Source organism: Limulus polyphemus, unplaced genomic scaffold (genome assembly GCF_000517525.1).
Source record: "Limulus polyphemus unplaced genomic scaffold, Limulus_polyphemus-2.1.2 Scaffold3971, whole genome shotgun sequence".
NCBI classification, from domain to species: Eukaryota; Metazoa; Arthropoda; class Merostomata; order Xiphosura; family Limulidae; genus Limulus; species Limulus polyphemus.
In genome coordinates this window covers 1-21,014 of record NW_013669581.1, presented here as the reverse complement: position 1 = coordinate 21,014, position 21,014 = coordinate 1, and the positions used below count along the sequence as shown (strand labels likewise).

General features: G+C 35.4%; 1 protein-coding gene across 1 annotated transcript in view; it reads left to right on the top strand.

The window, feature by feature from the left end:
• The window catches only part of LOC106470374 (CAP-Gly domain-containing linker protein 4-like), a 70,627-nt gene extending 52,192 nt beyond the window's left edge, over positions 1-18,435 (top strand). The window contains exons 7-9 of the mRNA XM_013930922.2: positions 15,954-16,100; positions 16,507-16,605; positions 18,299-18,435. Of these exons, the coding sequence (XP_013786376.2) occupies positions 15,954-16,100; positions 16,507-16,605; positions 18,299-18,426 (374 nt within the window). The 3' untranslated portion in view covers positions 18,427-18,435. The remainder of the gene's footprint in view (positions 1-15,953; positions 16,101-16,506; positions 16,606-18,298) is intronic.
• The last annotated feature ends 2,579 nt before the right edge of the window (positions 18,436-21,014 follow it).

Here is a 21,014-nt window from a genome sequence, read left to right as displayed (position 1 = left end):
AGCAGATCACCTTTTTGACCCCATCAGATTCTTTCACCAGCATAGATGTTCCATCAGGTGGTCTTTCAATGAATTTGTTCTCAGTTTGCCTCTCCAGTGATAGGCATCTTTGAAACCCATTTGAATGCTAGCCTAAAGTTTTAGTCTCCAATTCCACATCCACAAGCTCTGATGATAAATGCTTTCAGTCAAGACTGGACAGGATTCCATGTGTATGCTTTTCCTCCTATTCATCTCTTACCCAGACTCTTGTCTATGATTCATTTCACCCCATGTTGGGTTCTCTTGTTAGCATTTTTTTGGACTGCTCAAACATGGTTTCCTCTTTCTCAGTTGCTCCAGAAATGTTCTACTACCTCTTCATTCATTCTTTTTCATGCATTATCACTTTATCCCTTCAAGCCTATGGCTTCCTGTTTTTTGTATCACCTTTCCCTTGAGATATATTTCTATAGTTGTTAGCTTCCGGACACAGCTATTCTGATTTTATATGCCATCCCTGTTCAGCAGACTCTCTATACTTCCACCTATTTTTGCTCTGTCCAGACAGATCCTTCCTAATGAACACTCTTGCTGCCAGAAAAAGGAATAAATTCTTTTTTTCTATTCTTTTCACAGGTATTTCTCAGACTTGATGTTTAGCTATCTGGTGGGTGTGTGCTTATAAACACTGTCAGGTCTTAGGATGTTCATCCAAGGGGTCCACTATCTCCTCATAAATTTGAATGCAAAGCAGTTCCATTTTATACCCTTGGTGGAACAGTGTTCCGTGTCCTCTCCATAATTCCACGGGTAAGTGGAATTTTCATTGCCCACCTGGTTGGGGAGTGAAAATGACTGTTTGTAAATTCAGACTGGATAAGTTCTGGACCTTGGGTGGAGTATGGCATATATTTTCCCATCAATCCAAGCCTGGGATGTTGCCTTTTGGACTTCTTCAGGTTGATCAGAAGGATTGTCCACTTTGGTGTTGCTTTCTTTTTTTGTAAGTCAGGTTGTTTGAAACGCATCATTCCATGGCTGCTGGTGGGGATCCTATCACAAAGATATTTATATATTTGCAGTCCAACTGCCCTTGCCATCAATGAGGGATATTGGTACCATAACCCCTTGAATCTAGCCTCGAGTTGTGGAACCTCGGCTACATGGTTGGGTCTGGCCCATCATACTTACTTGTATAATATTCCACCCTTTCACTTTTCTGTAGTTCTGGGTGTGGAGCATACCTGTTCTGGATGTAGTGCAGTTTTCCCTTCTCAATGTAGGATTTTAGCTATAAGTATCAGCAGAGGTATGTATGTTTTGGAAGATATTATTTTCCTAATCTGAAAATGTATTTACAAACATACTTACCTCTGCTGACACTCTCCCTCCATTCCTCCCCACTAAGAGCTGGTGTTAGTGACCGGGATGGGTAAGTCTAAAAAAAGTGATTACATTGTCAATATACAGTGCTTATATACAGTACCTGCAGAGAGGGTGTGTAAGGGCTGGTGTAAAGTTTTGCAAATTAGATATTGCCAATGACAGTCAAGTCAGGGTATAAAGACTAGAGCAAGCGAACATGATTTTTAGATACCAAAGATGAAGGTTTAGAAATAGCTATAAGTGTCAGCAGAGGTAAGTATGTTTGGAAATACATTTTCAGATCAGGAAAATGATCATTTTCATCATTGCACACAATAATATTGGCTTATGTACAATTGAAAAGACAAATTATTTTTTCTATCTCTTGTATTACAATACACACTGTGAAACTCTCTTTATACATGGCACGTTATGGCTAACAATCACACAGTCTAAGTATGTGTAACTATCTCTCTCACTTAACTTACTTCTCTGTCTGCACATATTTATAACATGCAACAGAAAAATCTAGAAATATCTAGCCCTCTAGTGACAACAATATTACACACAGTTAGAAAATCCGAGAAGTTTCGTGTTCAATGATGTCAACAATATTACGAGAGACTAGTACAACAGTTAAACTATATACACAATGTTTGACTCGTACAGAGTTACATAACAAAGTGGGTCACAACTGTTGCTTCTAAAATAATTAACTTTTAGAACTCTTTTCATGGAACTACATAATCACTAAATAAACTAAATAATAACCCTTAAACTCAACTGTCTTGTATATCCGACAAATATCTCATCTCCTTCATTGCATTTCCCTTTGTTCATGTTTGCTGCAGGTAGCCAGTGGGAGAGCGGGAGTGGAGCTTTCAATTTCCCTTCCTATAAATTGAAAATATCCCTGCCACCCCCTTTTTTTTTCAGAATAGATTGGAGGAAGTTTCTGGATAGTGTCTTATAAAGTGAGTTCATTGCATCCAAAAACAAAAGATAAAAGTAATGGATCTTGGGTGAGCTTACCCTCAGGAACACTTAGTTCTCAGGTGTTGATGTGACATTTTGTTCAAGGATGATATTAATAATTTTTATTTATTTTTTAACCTTACTGAAATTAATGTAATATACGAAATCACGATTTTCAAAATATTTCTGGCTTTCTAAGTATGTGACAAGAACCATTATAAATTCACCCAAACTAGTTGTTAACGTTCCCACAGGAATAAACCGTGTATTATAAGTGAAATTGACATCTATCTGTTCAGAACACAATGTAATATAATACATCATTTGATAGATGAAAACCTTGACTTTCTTTTGGTTACAGATGATATATAATTAAATGTAAGAGAAAACTATTAACAAATCCTTAAAAGAGAGGATGTGATAGGTGGGTGTGGCAGGAGGGATCTAATTTTCTATTTGATAGCTCTGTAACCAAACGAAATTGAAGGCTATAAGAATTATGGTTTGCCTGAGTAATGACAATTTTATAGTGCATAATTTACATTTCATTTTATCATTAGTTGGGGATGGTGGATAAAATAGAGAAGAGAAAATGCATCACGTGTGTAACACTAGGAGAAATTGAGGATGAGTGTAGCATCCATAGACCAGGAATGTGGTGTGAATCAGTCTTCCATATGTACTATTGGAAGAAGTGAAGACAAAATCCATGCAAGTGTTAAGCCTTTTGCCTCTGTAAGTGCTAATGTTTCTCAAGATTAGGAGGAGTGAAAACAAAATCCGTGCAAATGTTAAGCCTTCTGCCCCTATAAGTGTCTATGAGGAATCCATTCATGGAAAAAATGGAAAAATTATTGAATATGTGGATCAGTGAAGAAGTGAATAAAAAAGGCTCTGTTGTTGATAGCGTAGCTATACGTAAGAAAATGTGTAGCTTGTATGAACATGTAGTCTCCAAAGAGGATGGAAGTGCTGCAGATGGCAGTGAATTTCAGGCAAGTAAAGGCTGGTTTGTAAAATTTAAGCAACGCTTCAATCTGCATAACGTGAAGCTGGGTTAGCCAATAGCAATGCAGCTGCATGGTTCAAGCTGTGGTTCCTTGAATTCATTAAGGAAAAAGGATGTGCCCCTCAACAGGTGTTTAATGCAGATGAGACAGGGCTATTTTATAAGAAGATGGACAACAGTACATGTATCACCAAGGAGCAGAAGGTAGCGTCTGGGTTTAAGGCCTTTAATGATAGGCTCACTTTGCTTTTCTGCAGGAACACATCGGTTGACTTTAAAGGCAAGCCTGTGTTAGTGTATTGCTCCACAAACCCACATACATTAAAAGGCAAGAATAAGTGATATTTCGCTGTTGTTTGGTGTTCAAATAAAGACTTTGGTAACTAGGATGCTATTCAATAACTGGTTGCAAAGTTTCTTCAAGTTTTGGATAATGCTCCTGTCCATGACTCTGACACACTGCAATTCAGCCATCCTAATGTGGAGATAACATTTTTACCTTCCAATACCACATACATCTTACAACTGAGGAGTAATAAAGACATTCAAGTCTTACTATACAAGGAATGTCTATCAACGTTGCAACCCAAGCTATAGACACTGGTGTTTTCGAAAACTTGTAACATTAAAGACTGTATGGATATCACCAAAATGTCATGGGATGAGCTGAAAGAGTCTACCATAAATGCATGCTGGCATCATCTTTGGCCTCAAGTCATGAATGATTTCAAGGGCTTTCCGATGGGTGAGATGGAAGTTGCTGATATTGTGAGACTCACTAAAGGAATCATAGGTAAGGTGCATGATAATATGAAGGATGAGGAGGTGGTTGAGCTGCTGGAATCCCATTACCAAGAGCCAAACAAATGAAGAACTTGAAGCACTGATAGCTTCCAGCAGCAGTGATAGTAATGAAGATGCTAAAGAGACAGAAACTGCTAAACCCAACCTCACACCAAATGCTGTATCCGATTTCCTATGTAAGGCAGATGAGCTCGCAGAAATGGCTGTACATATGGATCCCATAATGGAGAGAAGCATTAAATTTAAAAGAGGATTTAATAACGTTCTAGCACCTTACAGAGTAACCTTAAAAGAGTTGTGTAGGAAAGCCAAACAGCCAAAAATTACTGACTTTATGAAGCCCAAGTCAGCCAATGTAATGTCTTCCAACCCTATCCCATTGACCTCTACATCTGTTTCACTGTAGTTTGAGGCTGAATTTTCTGATGATTAAGATGATCTATCTGTCTTAAACTAACCTCTCAGCCTCCAAGTCTATTATCATCATCATCATCATAAGTCTTTCTCTCATCAACAAAAGATCTTCGTCTTCATCATTCATAGGTGTGTGTTACAAGAAAACGCACCACTGTATTATTTCATTTAACATATTTTCATTTACAAGTGCAGGATATCACATGTGAATGTTGTTATGTTTATGATTTTATATTTTTGGTTCAAATACAATACTGTATAGGTAGGGCTTTTCATTTACGTGTAAGCAACTTTTGAAATTGATATATTGTGTAGTCAATTTGTGTACACGTGAATTGTGTCCGTTTTTCAGATGGAGATTGTTCTTGATTGGAGCACATAAATTGCTTTTGCCATTGATCTGTGTGTTAATAGATTCTTGCCTGTTATAAGGTTCCTCACTTTGTATACCACAAAAGGATTAGGATGGTCTATATTCCTTTGTATTCCAATGCCATTAAGTAAAGTGATATCTCTATCTTGGAAGTTCTTATTCACTGATCTGAATACATCTTTATGATTTGGGTGTACAATATTTTGCATTGGAGAGGACTGTTAAATACTCTTTCTAAAAGTGATTAATTACTGGTGGCATCAATGAAATGCCAAACAATGTCAGAATGTAGTTTGAGGCATACCTATCCACCATAACTGTATATTGGATGTGGTTGTCACTTGACTTGTTGATATGCATATTAAAAATCATTTTCATGTACTGAACTCTCTGTATAAACCAATGGCATGAATTTATATGAATAATACACTTGCATTTGTCTGTCCTAAACATTTTCTTGGACATTTTTCTCATTCAAATGCCATAACTCTCATATTGTTAGAAAGGCCTTTGTCCAAGGAGTCCAGATTGCATATTGGCTTTTCTATTCAAAATCACCTTACATGTTTTTTGCTTAGTCTCACTTTTTAATGCAATGAGTATGCTACACAATATCGTTGTTGCCAGGTGCCGTCTGGCTTTGATTTCAACTTTAGTATTTTTATTTGCAAACTATTTCACACAAACAAATGCTTAACTGATGTGTAATTTCCTAAAGAAGAAATTAACATTACACTAAATAAAATACTATAGGCTTTCTCAACTTATTTAGGTCTAAAATATGCATGTGCAATTTGTTCAAAACCATATGCTTATGACATTGTGAACAGGCATTCAGATGTTTCTGCAAAATCAGTTAAGTTAGCATTTATTACAACTTTACATTTCTTTGCAATAATTTAGCTTTGGTTCATTTCATAGACTACTATAGACAACTTTTAGCTAATTTTTTTTCTTTACTATGGGTTTTATTCTTTGTTTTTGTGAGTTTCTTTCTTTCAAACTGTAAAACTGTGCTATACACTGAATGCTCATAACTGCTTCATACTCTGTATGCTATAATAAATACCATTACTTTACTTTATGTGTAGTTTTATTAAATAAAATTACATCTACGTGAGTCTGTTTATCCTGGTCTAACTTTTTTCAAATAGACCAGGATTTATCATTCTAACACATAATGCTTGTAAGAAAGCATAGCTTAAATGATGTGCTTAAAAATAACAGTATAAAAAGGAAAATTCAAACAGAGCATGAAATCTGCTGCAGATGTTATGCATGGTGTGGCTAGTACAAAATAAACATGTTTTTATAAGTATATCTCAACTATAAAGAATGTTGTAGGTAGTAGGTTTCATCTATTTATGCATATTTTTACCATCTGTTATTGGAATAATAAAGCCCAGGATGTGATTTTAACCTTAAACTTACCACATTTGGTTTTCTATGTGTGTCAGAAATTAATATTTCAGCTTTGGCCTTCAATCTAAAGTTTGTGTAGAATAAAAATATTCAATAAATCTGTAACTAGGAATTTCTATAACATTCTGAAAACAAGACTACTGTGGCATGTAAGCAAAGTATGAGCTCAACAGATTACAAGCTTATTTATTTATTTATTTTTGTTCTTGCTCAGGAACAGCACAGGGTAAAAATATTCTTATAAGATTATTTTTTAAGTTTGTAAACGATTCAAGATATCTGAAGAAAATGTGAATTATAGAAGTGATAAGTCACAAGTGGTTAACCAGTGAATTTAAGAAAAATGTGGGCTGATGAAAGGCATTACCTTTCTAATGCTCATTATTAGAAAAGGAAAACAAAAAAAGTCAAAATGACACTTATCTCAAGTTTTTGCAACATATTAAAAAAAAACATTAAGTAGACTACAATTAGAACAACTCAAGAATCTACTCCCATGGAAATTAGCAAAAGGACCAGTACTGCAAATTCCTGCTACTCTGCCTCAGAAACTGAAGAAATCAGAAATATGTATATGAAATTTATTTGAGTAATCCAGCTAAATGACCAAAATGAATCTAAAGGTGTGACATTTGTTAATCAAAATGGACCATTACAGTTACAGACAACTGACTTCTGAAACAATGCAAGGAAGGAGGACTCATAACAAGTTATTACATACAATGATTTGTCAGTAGAGAAAGAGAAATAAAACAATAAATTCAGTATTTAGGCAAATATGATTCAGTGTTTCGTTTTTGCTTTAAAATTTTCAGTACTTTTAAATCAACTTGAAAAGTCAGCAGATCATCTGAAGGCATTTTGACAATGGAAAGAATTGGAATATCAAATGCTAAGAAACTAAATAATTGGTATCGGAAATCTGTGCCTGATTAAATGACAGATAGAGGTATTGGCAAGCTGTAATTGAAAGACTTTCTACCTTCATAATTGTCCATAGATCTCAAAATATTGTTTTTTGTGCAAGTCATGTGTAACTCTTCACATATAGAAATGGAAATTTTTTGTAAGTTGTTGAATATTTGGCCATATTTGATTTTATCATGAAGTAACATCTTAGAAGAATCATCAGGAGAAATCTATAAGGACATCCAGAATGAGCTAATTCAGTTGCTCTTCAGCATGATCAAAACTGATGTGTTGATTGGTGCTGGGTATGTCAGGTGTTACTTAACTGCGCCAAACTGTACTCAGGACATAAGCCACACAGAACAAACAACAGTAGTCATAACTAATGAGGCATCTGTAACTGCAAAGGATGAGGTTAGTATCATTGAGCATTTCCTCATTTTTTTTTTCAGCTGAAAGACACAAGTAGTGATAATGTGATCAAAGTTGTTTTGAGGAAATGCTGTTCATGAAAGACGTACGGTACCAAGTGTATAACAGTATAGCCAACACAAAAGGCAATAGCACTGTTTTTTAAAGAAAAATTATAGAATTAAATCTAAGAACTATTTTTTTGCATCATGCAATAAATACACACTAAATCTCATATTGAATGATGAAACTAACTTTTTCACTGAGGCAGTGATATTTGTTGATTTAGTTCAAAGTATATATGCTACAACTCATTCTTTGGAATTATTGCTACAACAGAGTTCCTAGTTAGTTGTGAAGCCACTGAACAACACACAGGAAAAGGAGAATTCTTTCTATATTGTACACTTTAATACCACTTGGAAATAGTCTACCTTGTTATGGTCTCCATTGCAGGAAACAACATTCTTACTGTAGCCACTGGAACAGATGTTATCATGTGCCAATCTTTACCACACCCTTAATACAACTGCAGGAAGTAGGAAAGTAAATATTCTATGCTTCCATCTTTCAGTGGTTCATCAAAGGAAGACTTACACTGCTTTCTTTGCAGTTTTGTCAGTTGGATTGAACCAACTGAGATGATCATCAATCACATGTAATGGTAGTGTATTTTGCAATAGAGCAGCAATGTATTGCTGTTCTCTAAACTTTAATTTGTTGTGAAGTTATGCACCCAGTAGATCTCATGTAATGCTCTTCAACAACAGTGGAATTACTGGAATGTCCACAAATGTGGAGTGGTTGCAGAATCACTCACAAGAGAACATATAATAAGATGGTAAAAGAACTTCAGTTTGAATGAGAAGACTTGTTATTGTTCTGGTATACTCCAACTGCAGGTATGAGCATATTTCTTTTCTACCTTGATACATCAAATTATGAGATTTAGAGTTTGCAAGCCTCTTACTCTGACTTGACCAGGAGATGGAGAGTGAAAAAGTTAAAACTGTAGCAATGTTGAGTAAAATTATTATCTGATTGAAGGTGGAAAGATGCAGCCTGAATGAGTAACCCATCTGGAAGCACAGCAACAGTGGTGAAGTTCTCCCTCCCCAGTCATTATGGCTGGGAGTGAGAGACAACTCAAAAGTTAGGACATTCAGTTGATCAAGAAATCAACATTTGAAAGGTCTTTACAATTATTACTTTATGAACTGTCAAGTGATATTTCTTGACAGGATGTGTGTACCACCTCATGTGCTAGCAAGTCAATTATTCAAAACTTAGGACAGTATATATATTTTTGTAGATTAACCATTGAAATGACATTGTGACCATTACTTTCCAAACTACCTGGTGAAAAAGAGTGATATTTATTCAGGATGCATTTCTGAAAACATAATTCTGTATGTGCAAAATTTTCACATGTGGTGAGGGTAGAAAATGAGACAGAAAATATAAAATATTGTTCCTGTTATCCACAGTAGTATGCCTCCCAGTGGAACAGCAGTATGTCTACAGACTTACAACGCTAGAAATCAGGTTTCGGTACACGGGGTGGGCAGAGCACAGATAGCCCATTGTGTAACTTTGTGCTTAATTACAAACAAACAAGCCACAGTAGCACAATAAACTGATTTTCCATAAAAAAAAATAAAGAGCAATAGTATTTATTCTAATATCTTCATCCTTTTAAATTTCTGGTATGTTAAATTATTGAAACTTATTTTTTGTTAGTAGTGTTGGTTGTGTATTGAAGTTATGAACTTTAACATTTTTTTTTACTAGCATACAGGCAAATAATTGCCTTTTTAGGGACAGTGTTAAAATGTAATTTTCATTTTACTGGCTATCTATACATTTACAAACATGTGGCTATTTTTTTTTTTGTTGTGTGTGTGTGTGTGTGTGTGTGTGTATATATATATATATATATATAATGTCGATACAGTATGATAAATAGTTTGGCTTTTTCAGTCATGCAATGAAAGCTCATAATGCTACAACTGTACTCCACTGTACTTAAATCTCGTATTAACTGAAATCCATGTGTTAATGTGCTGTACTATATATGCATATGTACACCACACGTTGGTAAACATTCATGAAATCAATATACTTTTGTAATACAGGTTGATTTAAGCAGTTAATTCTGGGAGAATTAGAGAACGATTATTGAGGAGAATGTACTGCAGTGTTGAAGCTGCAGTTTCTGTTTGTTTTCAAAGGATGGAGTAATAATTGCGTCATAACAAAAATAGTTGTTCTCTTGAGCATTGTAACAAAAATGCAGTGTTTATTTAGTTCAATGCTCTGATTTTTCCTTTGTCACTCATATATATATATATATATATATATATATATATATATATATATATATATATGTATGTATGTATGTATAAAAGCAATAAAGTCAGCTAGTGCTGGTCACCGCCATATCCCCTGGAATCAGAGAGAAGTGGACAACTCTTGTAATTACTGACATGCCAGGTAACAGTGCAGGTGATACTGTATCCCACTATAAGTCTGTTCAGTAAGACTTATGCTGCAATAATATAATTGCAAACTCTTTGCAACAGTCCTATAACCGTCTTGTATTTTGTTTACAATTTCTTGTGCCACTTAGTAAAATGCCATGTTGGATGCCATTCTCGTGGTACCTGAGAATCAGCTCAAATATTAATTGTTATTTTAACATTTACTCAATCTTAAATAAATAAAATTTATTTTATTTTCATACCTATAGCTTTTTTGCACAATTGAAAATAATATTGGAAAGGGGATGGTGTGGCAGTACTGGGCCTGGCTAACTCCAATTTGTTGACTATAGTGTCATATGACATGGATGAATAATTTGATGATTGAAACTTATGAATTAGTTGTTTTTAACATCATTGATTCCGATACGGTACTTCCCTCCGCTCACAAGATTAGCTGTTTTTGTTTATTGCTGCCCCCTATATGTGAACTTTTTTATTACTCATGCCAACGTGTGTCTCATGCAAATCATCATGTGTCACCTATCCACCAGGATCACAGTACACTCGCGTGATTCATGTGACTCCATCTGTTCGCCTCTACCAAACTATCACTTCTCATTTTGCAGCACTTGTACTTGGACGTCTTTCTTTTTTCATCTGGTTTTGTGTTTGAGATGATATTTTCTCGAAGTGGTTTAATTTAAAATACTGTTTTTTTTTTACATTATTTCAATTCACTTACCCTTATTCCAGTCGCATTTCTTATTTAATTCAAATGATTTTGTCGACTACATCACCATGAATTCCGAAGTTAATGTCACAACTTCGGCTATCACACACTCAACAGGCTCTATACCACAGGCTTCAGGTCTGATGACTCGATGGGAGATTTGTCTACGTTTATTCACATGGAGATTGAACGTTATATGGGTCAACCTTTATCCCCAAACATTGCCCCTCTTTCTCCTGAACCTTCGGAACTTGGACAGGCTGACAAGGACTTTGATCACCTGTTTTCACATCCTGATTTTTACCTTACCATACCCTCCCTGAGGATTCTGTTTGGCCATCCACGGTTTTTTCTGACTTTAATTCTCAGGTGTGTAATGTTTTATCCCTTGCTCCTATATCTTATAACCCGCATCCTTTGTTATTGCATGAACTTACTTCCTGACCCTATTTGGTGTTTCTCCTGTCTCCTGACATTCGGGTTCATGCTGACCAATCTGCCTCTTAGTTGGGCGATGGTTTTAGTATGTCTCATCTCCCCACTGGCTTCGAATCAGTCGGCCTTCACATTTCATAGGACAGACTGTCCATATCTCGACCAACAGCTGTTGGGTTCAGTTTTGGCCATTTGGGTAGCGGACCCAAAATCTCCCATTAGTCTCACCCATGCCAAATTTCCTGCCTCTATCTTACCCTCACCACCTTTTTGTGGTAGCTTTCCATGATCCATCTGCTGTCTGAGGCTCTTCACAGAAATTGTGAGAGGTTTTCTGGGGACACCCTCTCCCTCCTCACCTCCTTGTTGGCTTGTTTATTGTCTTTGGATTTTGTTTTACATACGTGGTATCTTTGTTGTTGGAACCTTTTAAGTCTAGGATTTATATGGCTCCATTTTTAAGATGTTTCATCTTTGATACAGTCCCAAAATCCTTGAAGTCTCGGGTGGCTTCTGCCCTGCAACACTCTACCATTTCCCATCTAGTTTCTCGTTTATCTCAGTCAGAGCCAAGTGTGGCACCTATTTCAGTTTCTTGTCTTTCCCCTTCCCATCCCTTACCTGTCCCTCCTTCATGTGGTGCAATGGCTTGCCATTTTTCTCGACGATTCACGATACGCTGCCATCAGTTCCAGTGACTACCTGGTGGGTTCTGGCCCAGTAGGAGCTCGCTTTGTGGCCTTCGTTCATTGGTGGTGTCCTTTCATCTCAGATATGTGGGTTCTTCAGGATTTGCCAGAAGGATTTTAAATTCCGTTTTGCTCCCATCTGTTTATTGTTCCCAAAAAGACAGGGGCCTGGAGGCCTGTCATTGATCTGTCCCGCCTCAATCACTTTGTTCACCTCCTCAATCTGCGGTCAGTTTTTTCTCCAGGTCTATGGGTGACCAAGATGGATGTCTTCAATGCCTACTTGCATATTCCCATCTCGAAACACTCTTTCACAGGTGGTATACCAATTTCTCGCCCTACTCTTTGGGCTGGCCTTGGCTCCATGCATTGTGGTCGGGTGGTATGAGCTTTTGCTCTTCATCTTCATGCTCTAGGGATGCATTTCCATTTTTACATGGACAACTGGCTACTTCTGGCCCATTCCAAACAGGACTTGGCCTGTCATACTTGTCAGCTCCTTCTTGAAGCTGCTTGGGTAGACTGGTTGATCAAATTGGAGAAGTACTTCTTAAGTCCTACCCAATACTTTTCAACACACACCTCAGTCTGGCCCAACCTTCTCTTCTCAGACTTTGTTCTATAGAATTGTCAGTTTGCCATGCCTTGTCTGCTCCCTCACTTTCTGCATGCAAGGTTCTGTCATTTTTGAGGATCTGGTTTTCTATGACACCACTGTTCCCCCTCGGGCATGCACACATGTGCTCCCTTCAGTGGACTCTGTACGATCAATGGAAACTTACTTGGGATCCCTTGGATGCTCCCATCACCCTTCCTGTCTCTATATCCCTTGGCAACCCTCTTTTTTCAGGGATCTCTCCTCTTTTACACTCACCAATTGGGTTTGTCATTTGATCCATTCGGCTTATTCCTCCTTGTCCCATTCCCATCTTACTTTGTATTTGTTACCTCTAATCAAATTCGACACCTCACCTTTTCTCTCACTTCTCGCCTTTGTTGACCTCTGGAGGAAATCCCACAATCGGGCATGTAGACCAACCCTAATATGTTTGTCTCCCATTGTTTACATCATATCATGGTTTTGGTTTTCTCGTGTTTTTGCCTTCCACCTGTAGCTATACTCCAATCTTCTGTGCTACTCTGACACCGAGTAAGTCTTTATTAATCATTTATTTTCTTTCAGGAGCCCAATCTTCATAACTTCATTACTTAGATCCTGTTCTGTGGCTAGTGGTGCCTCACTAGGTATTTTTTAACTCTAAATTTACACTGTATGCCATGCTGAATAGTGCTTTCTTTCCTGGCTCTACACTCTTATCTTTGAGATGGGGTATTTCACAAGATCACTTTATGGTGAATAACCTCGTGATATTTGCTTCATAAATTGGCTCATTCTGGACCGTATCATCCATGGACTTCATGAGTAAAGCAGAAAAGGATCACTGCACATCCCTGCCATGGTTTGATTGAATAAATTGGTATGGTCTGCTTTTCAAAATAGGGTTTCATGATCACCCATTGCACTGTCTCAGGTGTTTATGTTCCTCCATGCTGTCCAATGCATTCTCACTCTCCTTTCTTCTAGTAGAGTATGGGAGACCTTACTACTTACTAGCTCCAAGTTGCCTGGGTGGTTGACCATGGAGAGACACTGCTGGATGTGTTTCACTTAAGATGGCGATAACTATTCAGTTCAGAGTAGGGCAGCGGTGTTCTGCTGATGTAGATGACGTAATATTCTCCAATTTGCAATTAAGCATACAACAGAGTGAGATGTCAAAATGCAGTTCACCCCTTTGATTGGGAGCCTTCTCTCATGTGGATGTCAGTACCCCATGAGCTGGTTTTGGTTTTAGAATGAAGCAATCAACATAAGTCCATGCACAGGTTTTGGGTTGTCTATCTTCCTCCCTCGATTCCCTCTCCTGCATTGTGGGTCACAGTTGAGATACGTTGGACTCTTCTGGTTCTATCCTTGGCTCTCTCTCATTCTCTCTTCTTACATGGATGTTATTACCCTTTGGATGGTCCTGATCTGTTTCACAGTTGCAGGGGTTGATTGCATGCAATAGACTTCCTTTCAATTCTAGATGTCACAATCCTGGATCATAGCTCAGAGCTCATCCTGTGTAATACCCAGGAATCGAAGTAGTTCTGAATTCCATAGTTCTAGGTTTTGAGGTAAAGATGGTATAACACTCATACTATCATTGCACGGATGTCGATACCCCGCAAGGAGGTTTTGGATGTAGTTGACTTGCCTAGTATGGTCTGCCACTCTACATCTACAGAGGTATCCTTCAGACACTTTTGGAGGTTATGTCTGTTCTTCCCGCACACTGATCCCTCCTCCTAATCAATGTGGGATTCAAGGTAATCTTGTGAGAAGAGGGAAGTACCATATTGGTAGTTATAATTTTACTATACTGAAAATGTATTTCCTATAGCTACTTCCCTCCACTCACACTTCCCACCCTTTCTCCTCACTCACTTTCGGTGCTTCCGTCATCTGCCAAACTTTGAAGTGATAGTTCAGTAGAAGCTGAAAAACCAATCTTTCTGAGATATTTTTCTTCCTTCAAGGATTTGGAATTACTGGCGCTTAAAGACACTTGTGATTGGTAACATTTTCCTCTTGCCAGAACTTTAGTTTTCTCTCTCCAAGTAGCAGCCTACATGCTTGACCCAGAGAATAGAGGTCAACATTTTGAGTAAGTTGAGCAGAATGAAACCATGGATGTGATGTTGAAGGTAGTTGAACTTATCTCAAAAGTGGATCAAGTGGTTGTTTGTTGTGACTTGGCTTAATACTGAATGACATATAAATACAAATTAAAGAACAGGGAAGCTTAGGGATTAAGCTACCATCACTGAAATTTTAATTTAGTGGATCAGTCTTTTTCTGGGGTTCACAATTACCTTAAACTTCTGTAGAAATATTAAGCTTTACCTCTTTGGCCTCTTCTTGTGAACATAATTGGAAGGCATTCAGTGACTTAAAACAAAGGAAACCACCGCACAATTACTATAGTGTACTATAAGCTTCATCTCATTTAAAATTAGAGCTAACACAGTTAAAACAGAAAAAAGACCATAGCATGGATTGTGAATGAAAAGTCAACTCTGGTAGCTATGACTGTGGGTACTAGCAGATCTGTAACTAATTAAAATTAGGAAGAAATTAATGATGATGAAAGTTCAAGCGAGGACAAGGTCAGTGACAAATAACATTGTAGAGAGAACAGTGATTTAGTAACTTGTGGGTAGTAATTGTTTGTTACAGCTGTTTCAGAAATACTAAGAAATATAATTATAAAATATAAGAAAAACTCTACTACTTACAATTATGTCTTGTAATTTTATATAAAGAAAGCTTCCTAAATAAAGAAGTTACTTGTACAGTATAGGTATTTAATAGTGACATTATTTATTACTAGCAAGTTTATTATTATAAAGATTGTTTTGCATTGTTAGCTTAATATATGTATCATTATAAAGGTATCATTAACAGTGAGGATACTCAACTTATGAAACAATGCATTTTAATCTTTATAAGGAGAAATTAATTAACTATTTATTTCCAAGCTGATTTTTAGTTTCATTCTAAGCACATAACTTGCTCTGATCAGAAGTTAATATTAATATTTGTTAGTTTAGCAGTTAGTTTCCACTTGTTCATTGTATTTTCATTATCCTTGAAATTGTGTTGTCACAATCATTTCATTTTGTTGAATGAATTTCATATTATATAACATATTTTGTATAATGAGTGTGTGTGTGTTATTTTTAATGATATAAAAGTTTGTCTCACAGAAATAATAAATGAATGTTTTTGCCAGAATGATCATTTTTTTTTAATGTTACAATTAACTATATATCAGCTGTTTTCATGTCCACTTGATTGGTGCATGAATGTAGCAGAAATTAATGTTTTGTTTTTTCTCCTCTACAGGAATATTTGCACCAGTTGGCAGGGTAAAAAAATTTGAGGAAACTGTTATTAAACAACAAAATAAAACTTCGAGTAACCCAACTCCCAAAAGAAGTGTAACATTTCCAAAAATAGATGTAACCCATGTAACTTCAAAAATTGAAACAGGTGATAAAGTTTGAATGTTCTGTAGTACTACTTATACAAATCAGATGAATTGTGTTGTAATGAATATTTATAGCTTATTTTTCGTGGAGAACATTTTTTTTTAACCTTAAAAGAATATTTGCAAGATGTATATTTGACAATGAATTTCTTTTTTTGATCTTGTATTTTTATTTTAAGTTTACTTAAAACAAATTTAAAATTATTAGTACAGAATTAAACTGATTGACAAATAAAGATATTATTGTTACAGATAGAGATAATTTCCAAATAAAGTTGATTTTTTAAAATTCTAATTCATTATTATTGTCATATGTTTTACAAAATTAACTTGGCTCTGGAAAAAGATTACAAAAATATCTATAAAGTTGCAATTAGTTACTAATAATCATATGATTCCACAAAAAAGGCCTTGGAGGAAAGGATTTTGCTGTTGGTGACAAAGTGAGGGTTGCTGGTAAAAGAAAAGGGATTATTCAATTTGCAGGAGAGACAGAATTTGCTCCAGGTATCTTTCACATAAGTTTATTAATATTATATTAATTCTTACTCTAATTTGATATTTTTTATCAATTTTATTTTCAACACTGAAACCATTTTAATTTCTAGTATTATAACTGTATGATATTCACATATAAAAATGTATGATACAGTATTCTTCTCACTCTTGCCAAATAAATCCTTTAGCCACTGTGGCTAATGCAATGAAATCTACATTAGCCACACACATATTTCATTAGCCACACCACTTAGAGTATTAAACTTATGCTAGTGTGTATATTGAAGCTGTTGAATGTAAATGTATTATATTTGAGGTACAATAATACTATGATGAAGTTGTGAAAGTAAGAATGATAACTTTGAGGCATCTGTTATGAAAACAACTATTTATACTACACAATATATATTGGTTTGATTTCTTTTGACTTTTGTTTTCTTGGAGCCTGAGATGTCATCTTTATGGAACTCGGATTTGACCTAAGTAAGGCTATCTCTGACTGGATAAAATTACCCCTTCAATGCCTCAAGAAAAAGTTCCTGTGTAAAAAATATGTAACCTTAGGCATGTGTGCCTATTCTTCCTCAGCAATGCAGTATAAACATACAGTAAATGTAAACAGGAAATTGAACCATAAAAACATTAAAATGTGTTGACACTTCATTGGGTAGTCTTAGTATTATATATTTATTTGTGTGGGTGAATTTCTGTTCTCAATGAAGATGACAAACAACTTCAGATAAAAGTTAATATATGCAACCTGGCCTTTTGGCTTACATCTTTTTGAAGGGTTAATGAATGTCACAGATACCCAACTGATTTTAAATTAGAGTAACCAAAAAGAAAATAGAAATGCAACAATATAAGGGAACAGTACATGTGAAGCATGCTAAAAGTATTGTTAAATGGGTTAGAGTCGCTGATCATAAAAGTTAAAATTTAAATAAAAAAAATAAAATATAAAAATAAGTATTATAGGTCCAGGCATTGTACCTGTTAATGAAAGGGCATCTGGATTGATTCAAAAGATTCCTTAAATTTTATCTCAAGAAAATTATCACAAGTCTAAAATTTTCATTCGATAAAGTGTCTCATTGATTTTGAAAAGACAAATGTAGTTAAAACCACATAGGCATACAATCTGGGGACCTTAAAACCATCTTGCTAAAATGAATGCTTTTCTTTCATGTAGATTTCTACTTTTCTATTTTTTCTTTAAATATTAATTGCTGTCTGTTTGATATATTCATGATTTGAAATTTTGCATAGAATTTTCACGCTCAACATTCAAAATACCTTGCATGCAAGTTCTTTGAATTCTTTGCCTGAACCTTTGTTGTAAACTGTACGATCCGATGAAGAGCGCTTGCTTGAAACATTGTCCTTTTTTAATTTAAAACAAAAAGGAAATTGTTCAACCTATTATATAATTTAGTCTCATTGATTGTGCCATGTGTTTTGATGTGGTGCTTAGTGGTGGCTTCTTTGTTGTCAAGATTACTTTAAAAAGAAATAATGAATTTCTATACACTTTTGTGGCAAATTAAAGGTGATTTAGATTCACCACATTGAGTTTAGCTTTGCAGTTGCGAGTGTGGCAGTCGGCTAGCGTGAACAGAGCAATATTCATTAAAATATTGTTTTAAAGAGGGTAATGAATTTATTGGAAGTGATAGTAACTTTGAACTGATTTATGTCTCAGGTTGGTGGTATGGTATTGAACTAGATCAGCCTCTGGGAAAAAATGATGGATCTGTTCAAGGTGTGAAATACTTTGAATGTCAACCAGACCATGGGTTATTTGCATCTTCACAGAGAATCACAAAGTAAGTAATGAAAATGCATGAAAGTTTTCTTTATTCTTCTAAGTCAAAATGGAGAAAGGTGTACATTACTCTTTTTACTGTTCATGTAACTGAGAGAGATAGAGATCCCAAAGAGTCTGCACTAACATTATTTTGGTGTGTGCCAAGCTGTCCAGTTTAACAACAAACACTAAATTGTTTAACAACAAATTTATTTATTATTAGATTAAATGTAAACTACATGTGGTTGAAATGTGTATATTCAACCATTTAATGTCAGATAATTATTGACATATATGATTCTACTTTATACAAAAATGTATATTCTTATTGTATACTACAGTACATTTGAAGGTTAGTTGTCACATACTTGACAGTTGTAGTGTTAATTATGTTCATAGGATATTGGTAAACTTGTATCTTTGCTTCTTTACTTGTGTGAGAAAATTCAATCAATTCATCTAGTGAGTTATGCATAAGATTTTTACTAACATTGTTTTTTATTATTCATATTTGTACGTTAAGTTTTCTATGTTAATAACTGCAAATGTAGCATATTAAACCCATAAATAAGGACATTATGGCTGTTTAAAATACAAGGATGTATGAAAACATTAGTTTTATATTATCCAACTGTTTTTAAGGTGCTTATAGCCAATTGATGTATGTGTTACTAGTTTTGGACTCTAGGACAAACTAAGGACCTCAAACTTTAATGAACTTGCAAGAAACACAAAACAGTTCACTTCCAATTAAATGTGCAAATTATTTTATTAGTATGTGCATATTAATGAGCTCGGATACAGATTATCTAAAAACACAATATCTTTAAAACTAGTAACACAACACAACTAAATTATACATCAATTTAAAGAAGAAAGAAAAAACATGAACCTAACACCACAAATGTCAGACTATCACAGAGGAAAAGAAAAACACAAAAATTTATTTATTTTCAACATGACAAATCAACCCTCCAGTTACAGACCTATTATAGGTAGAGTGTAACGTTTTTACAACCCATGTTGTGATTTATTTCCTGCCTCTGAACTAGTATGGATGATTGGCTTCTCCTTGCCCCTTTTCTAGAGGACTCCTTTCACATCTGCATTCTTCTGTGGAAGGCTGCTCAGCTGGGCTGACTTATCAAGTCTTTCAAGTCTTTTTCTCATGCCCATTGTATATTTGATACATCTAGGTGTGTCTTTCAACTATCATTTCAGTCAGGCTAAGATTTCACCACTTCACCTACGAGCAATGTAATGTTTTATCACCAAGATTTGTACTACTAATTTACACCCTGCAATCGGTGTTGTTTTGCTTTTGGGAACTATGGCTTTCCTTAAACTGCTCATTCCTTTAACCCAACTCAACAGGTTTTCTTATGGTCAGGGGTCAAAGGGCATCACTTTGTAGATTTACATTCAAAATTTTATTGAACTAATATTCTTTGAATGTATGTCAATAAGTTAGGTATCAAATTGAAGATTATAATACAAATTTTAGAATTATACATTAGTTAATTTCTTAATTTAAAAGTAAATATTTAAAAAATTCTAAATAGTGAGTTTTGTATGTAATGTAGTATGTTGAATGCATCTTTGGTTCAGATTAGATGTTTGTGATGTCCAAATACAAAGTCTGTTGTTCTTTGTGAATTAAAAACTCAAGTTCCCAATACTGACAAGCTAGAATATAAAATAAGAACCTTCTATTTGCTGAGATATCACTACATTTAGTGACAGTTGCCCCACCTGCCTCTTCCATTTAGAAATACTTGCTTATGTACACCTACTCCTCTATATCATGTGTTTATAACCAATCAAAATCTCAGATATATGGATATATCCATAAAGAAGGTGTTTGGGTGCCTCACAAACTCTCCGATGATCATTGTTTCCAACGTGGGAATGTGCTTCATCTCTTCTGGCCCGTAATGCATGTGAACCATTTTTAGACAGAATTGCCACCGGTTATGAAAAATGAATTCTCTATGTGAATATTAAATGCCAAAAACAGTGGCTCAGTCCTAGACAAAAACCACTTCCAATCCTTGGACTCCATCTACATAAACTGATCTTTGCATTTGGTGGGACATCAAAGGAGTAATTCATTTCAAATTCCTCAATCCACAGTGAAATGTCAATGCAGAGATCTATAGTCAGCAACTGCAACGTTAAAATCAGAAACACCCTTCACTCATCAGTCGGAAAGGCGTTCTTCTCCACGACAATGCACGTCCACATGTGGCACTTTTGACATAACACAAGATTATATAGTTGGGTTGGGAAGTCCTCCCCCACCCACAGTATTCTCCGGATATGACACCATCAGATTACCATCTTTTTCGTTCGCTGAAACACCATCTTAATGGGCAAATGTGGAAGGTGTTAAATGAGACATCAACATATTTTTGCTTCAAAGCCAAGTGATTTCTTTAATCAGGGCATTAACAACGTGATTGTAAGATGGAAAAGCATTATGAATAAGAATGGAGACTATTTCATTTAATAAATGTTTTGTTTTAATATATAAGTTGTTTGGGTTTTTTCATCTCAAAAAATGCAATATAATTTTTTGGCAACCTAATCTATACACTGAGTGGTCACAAGT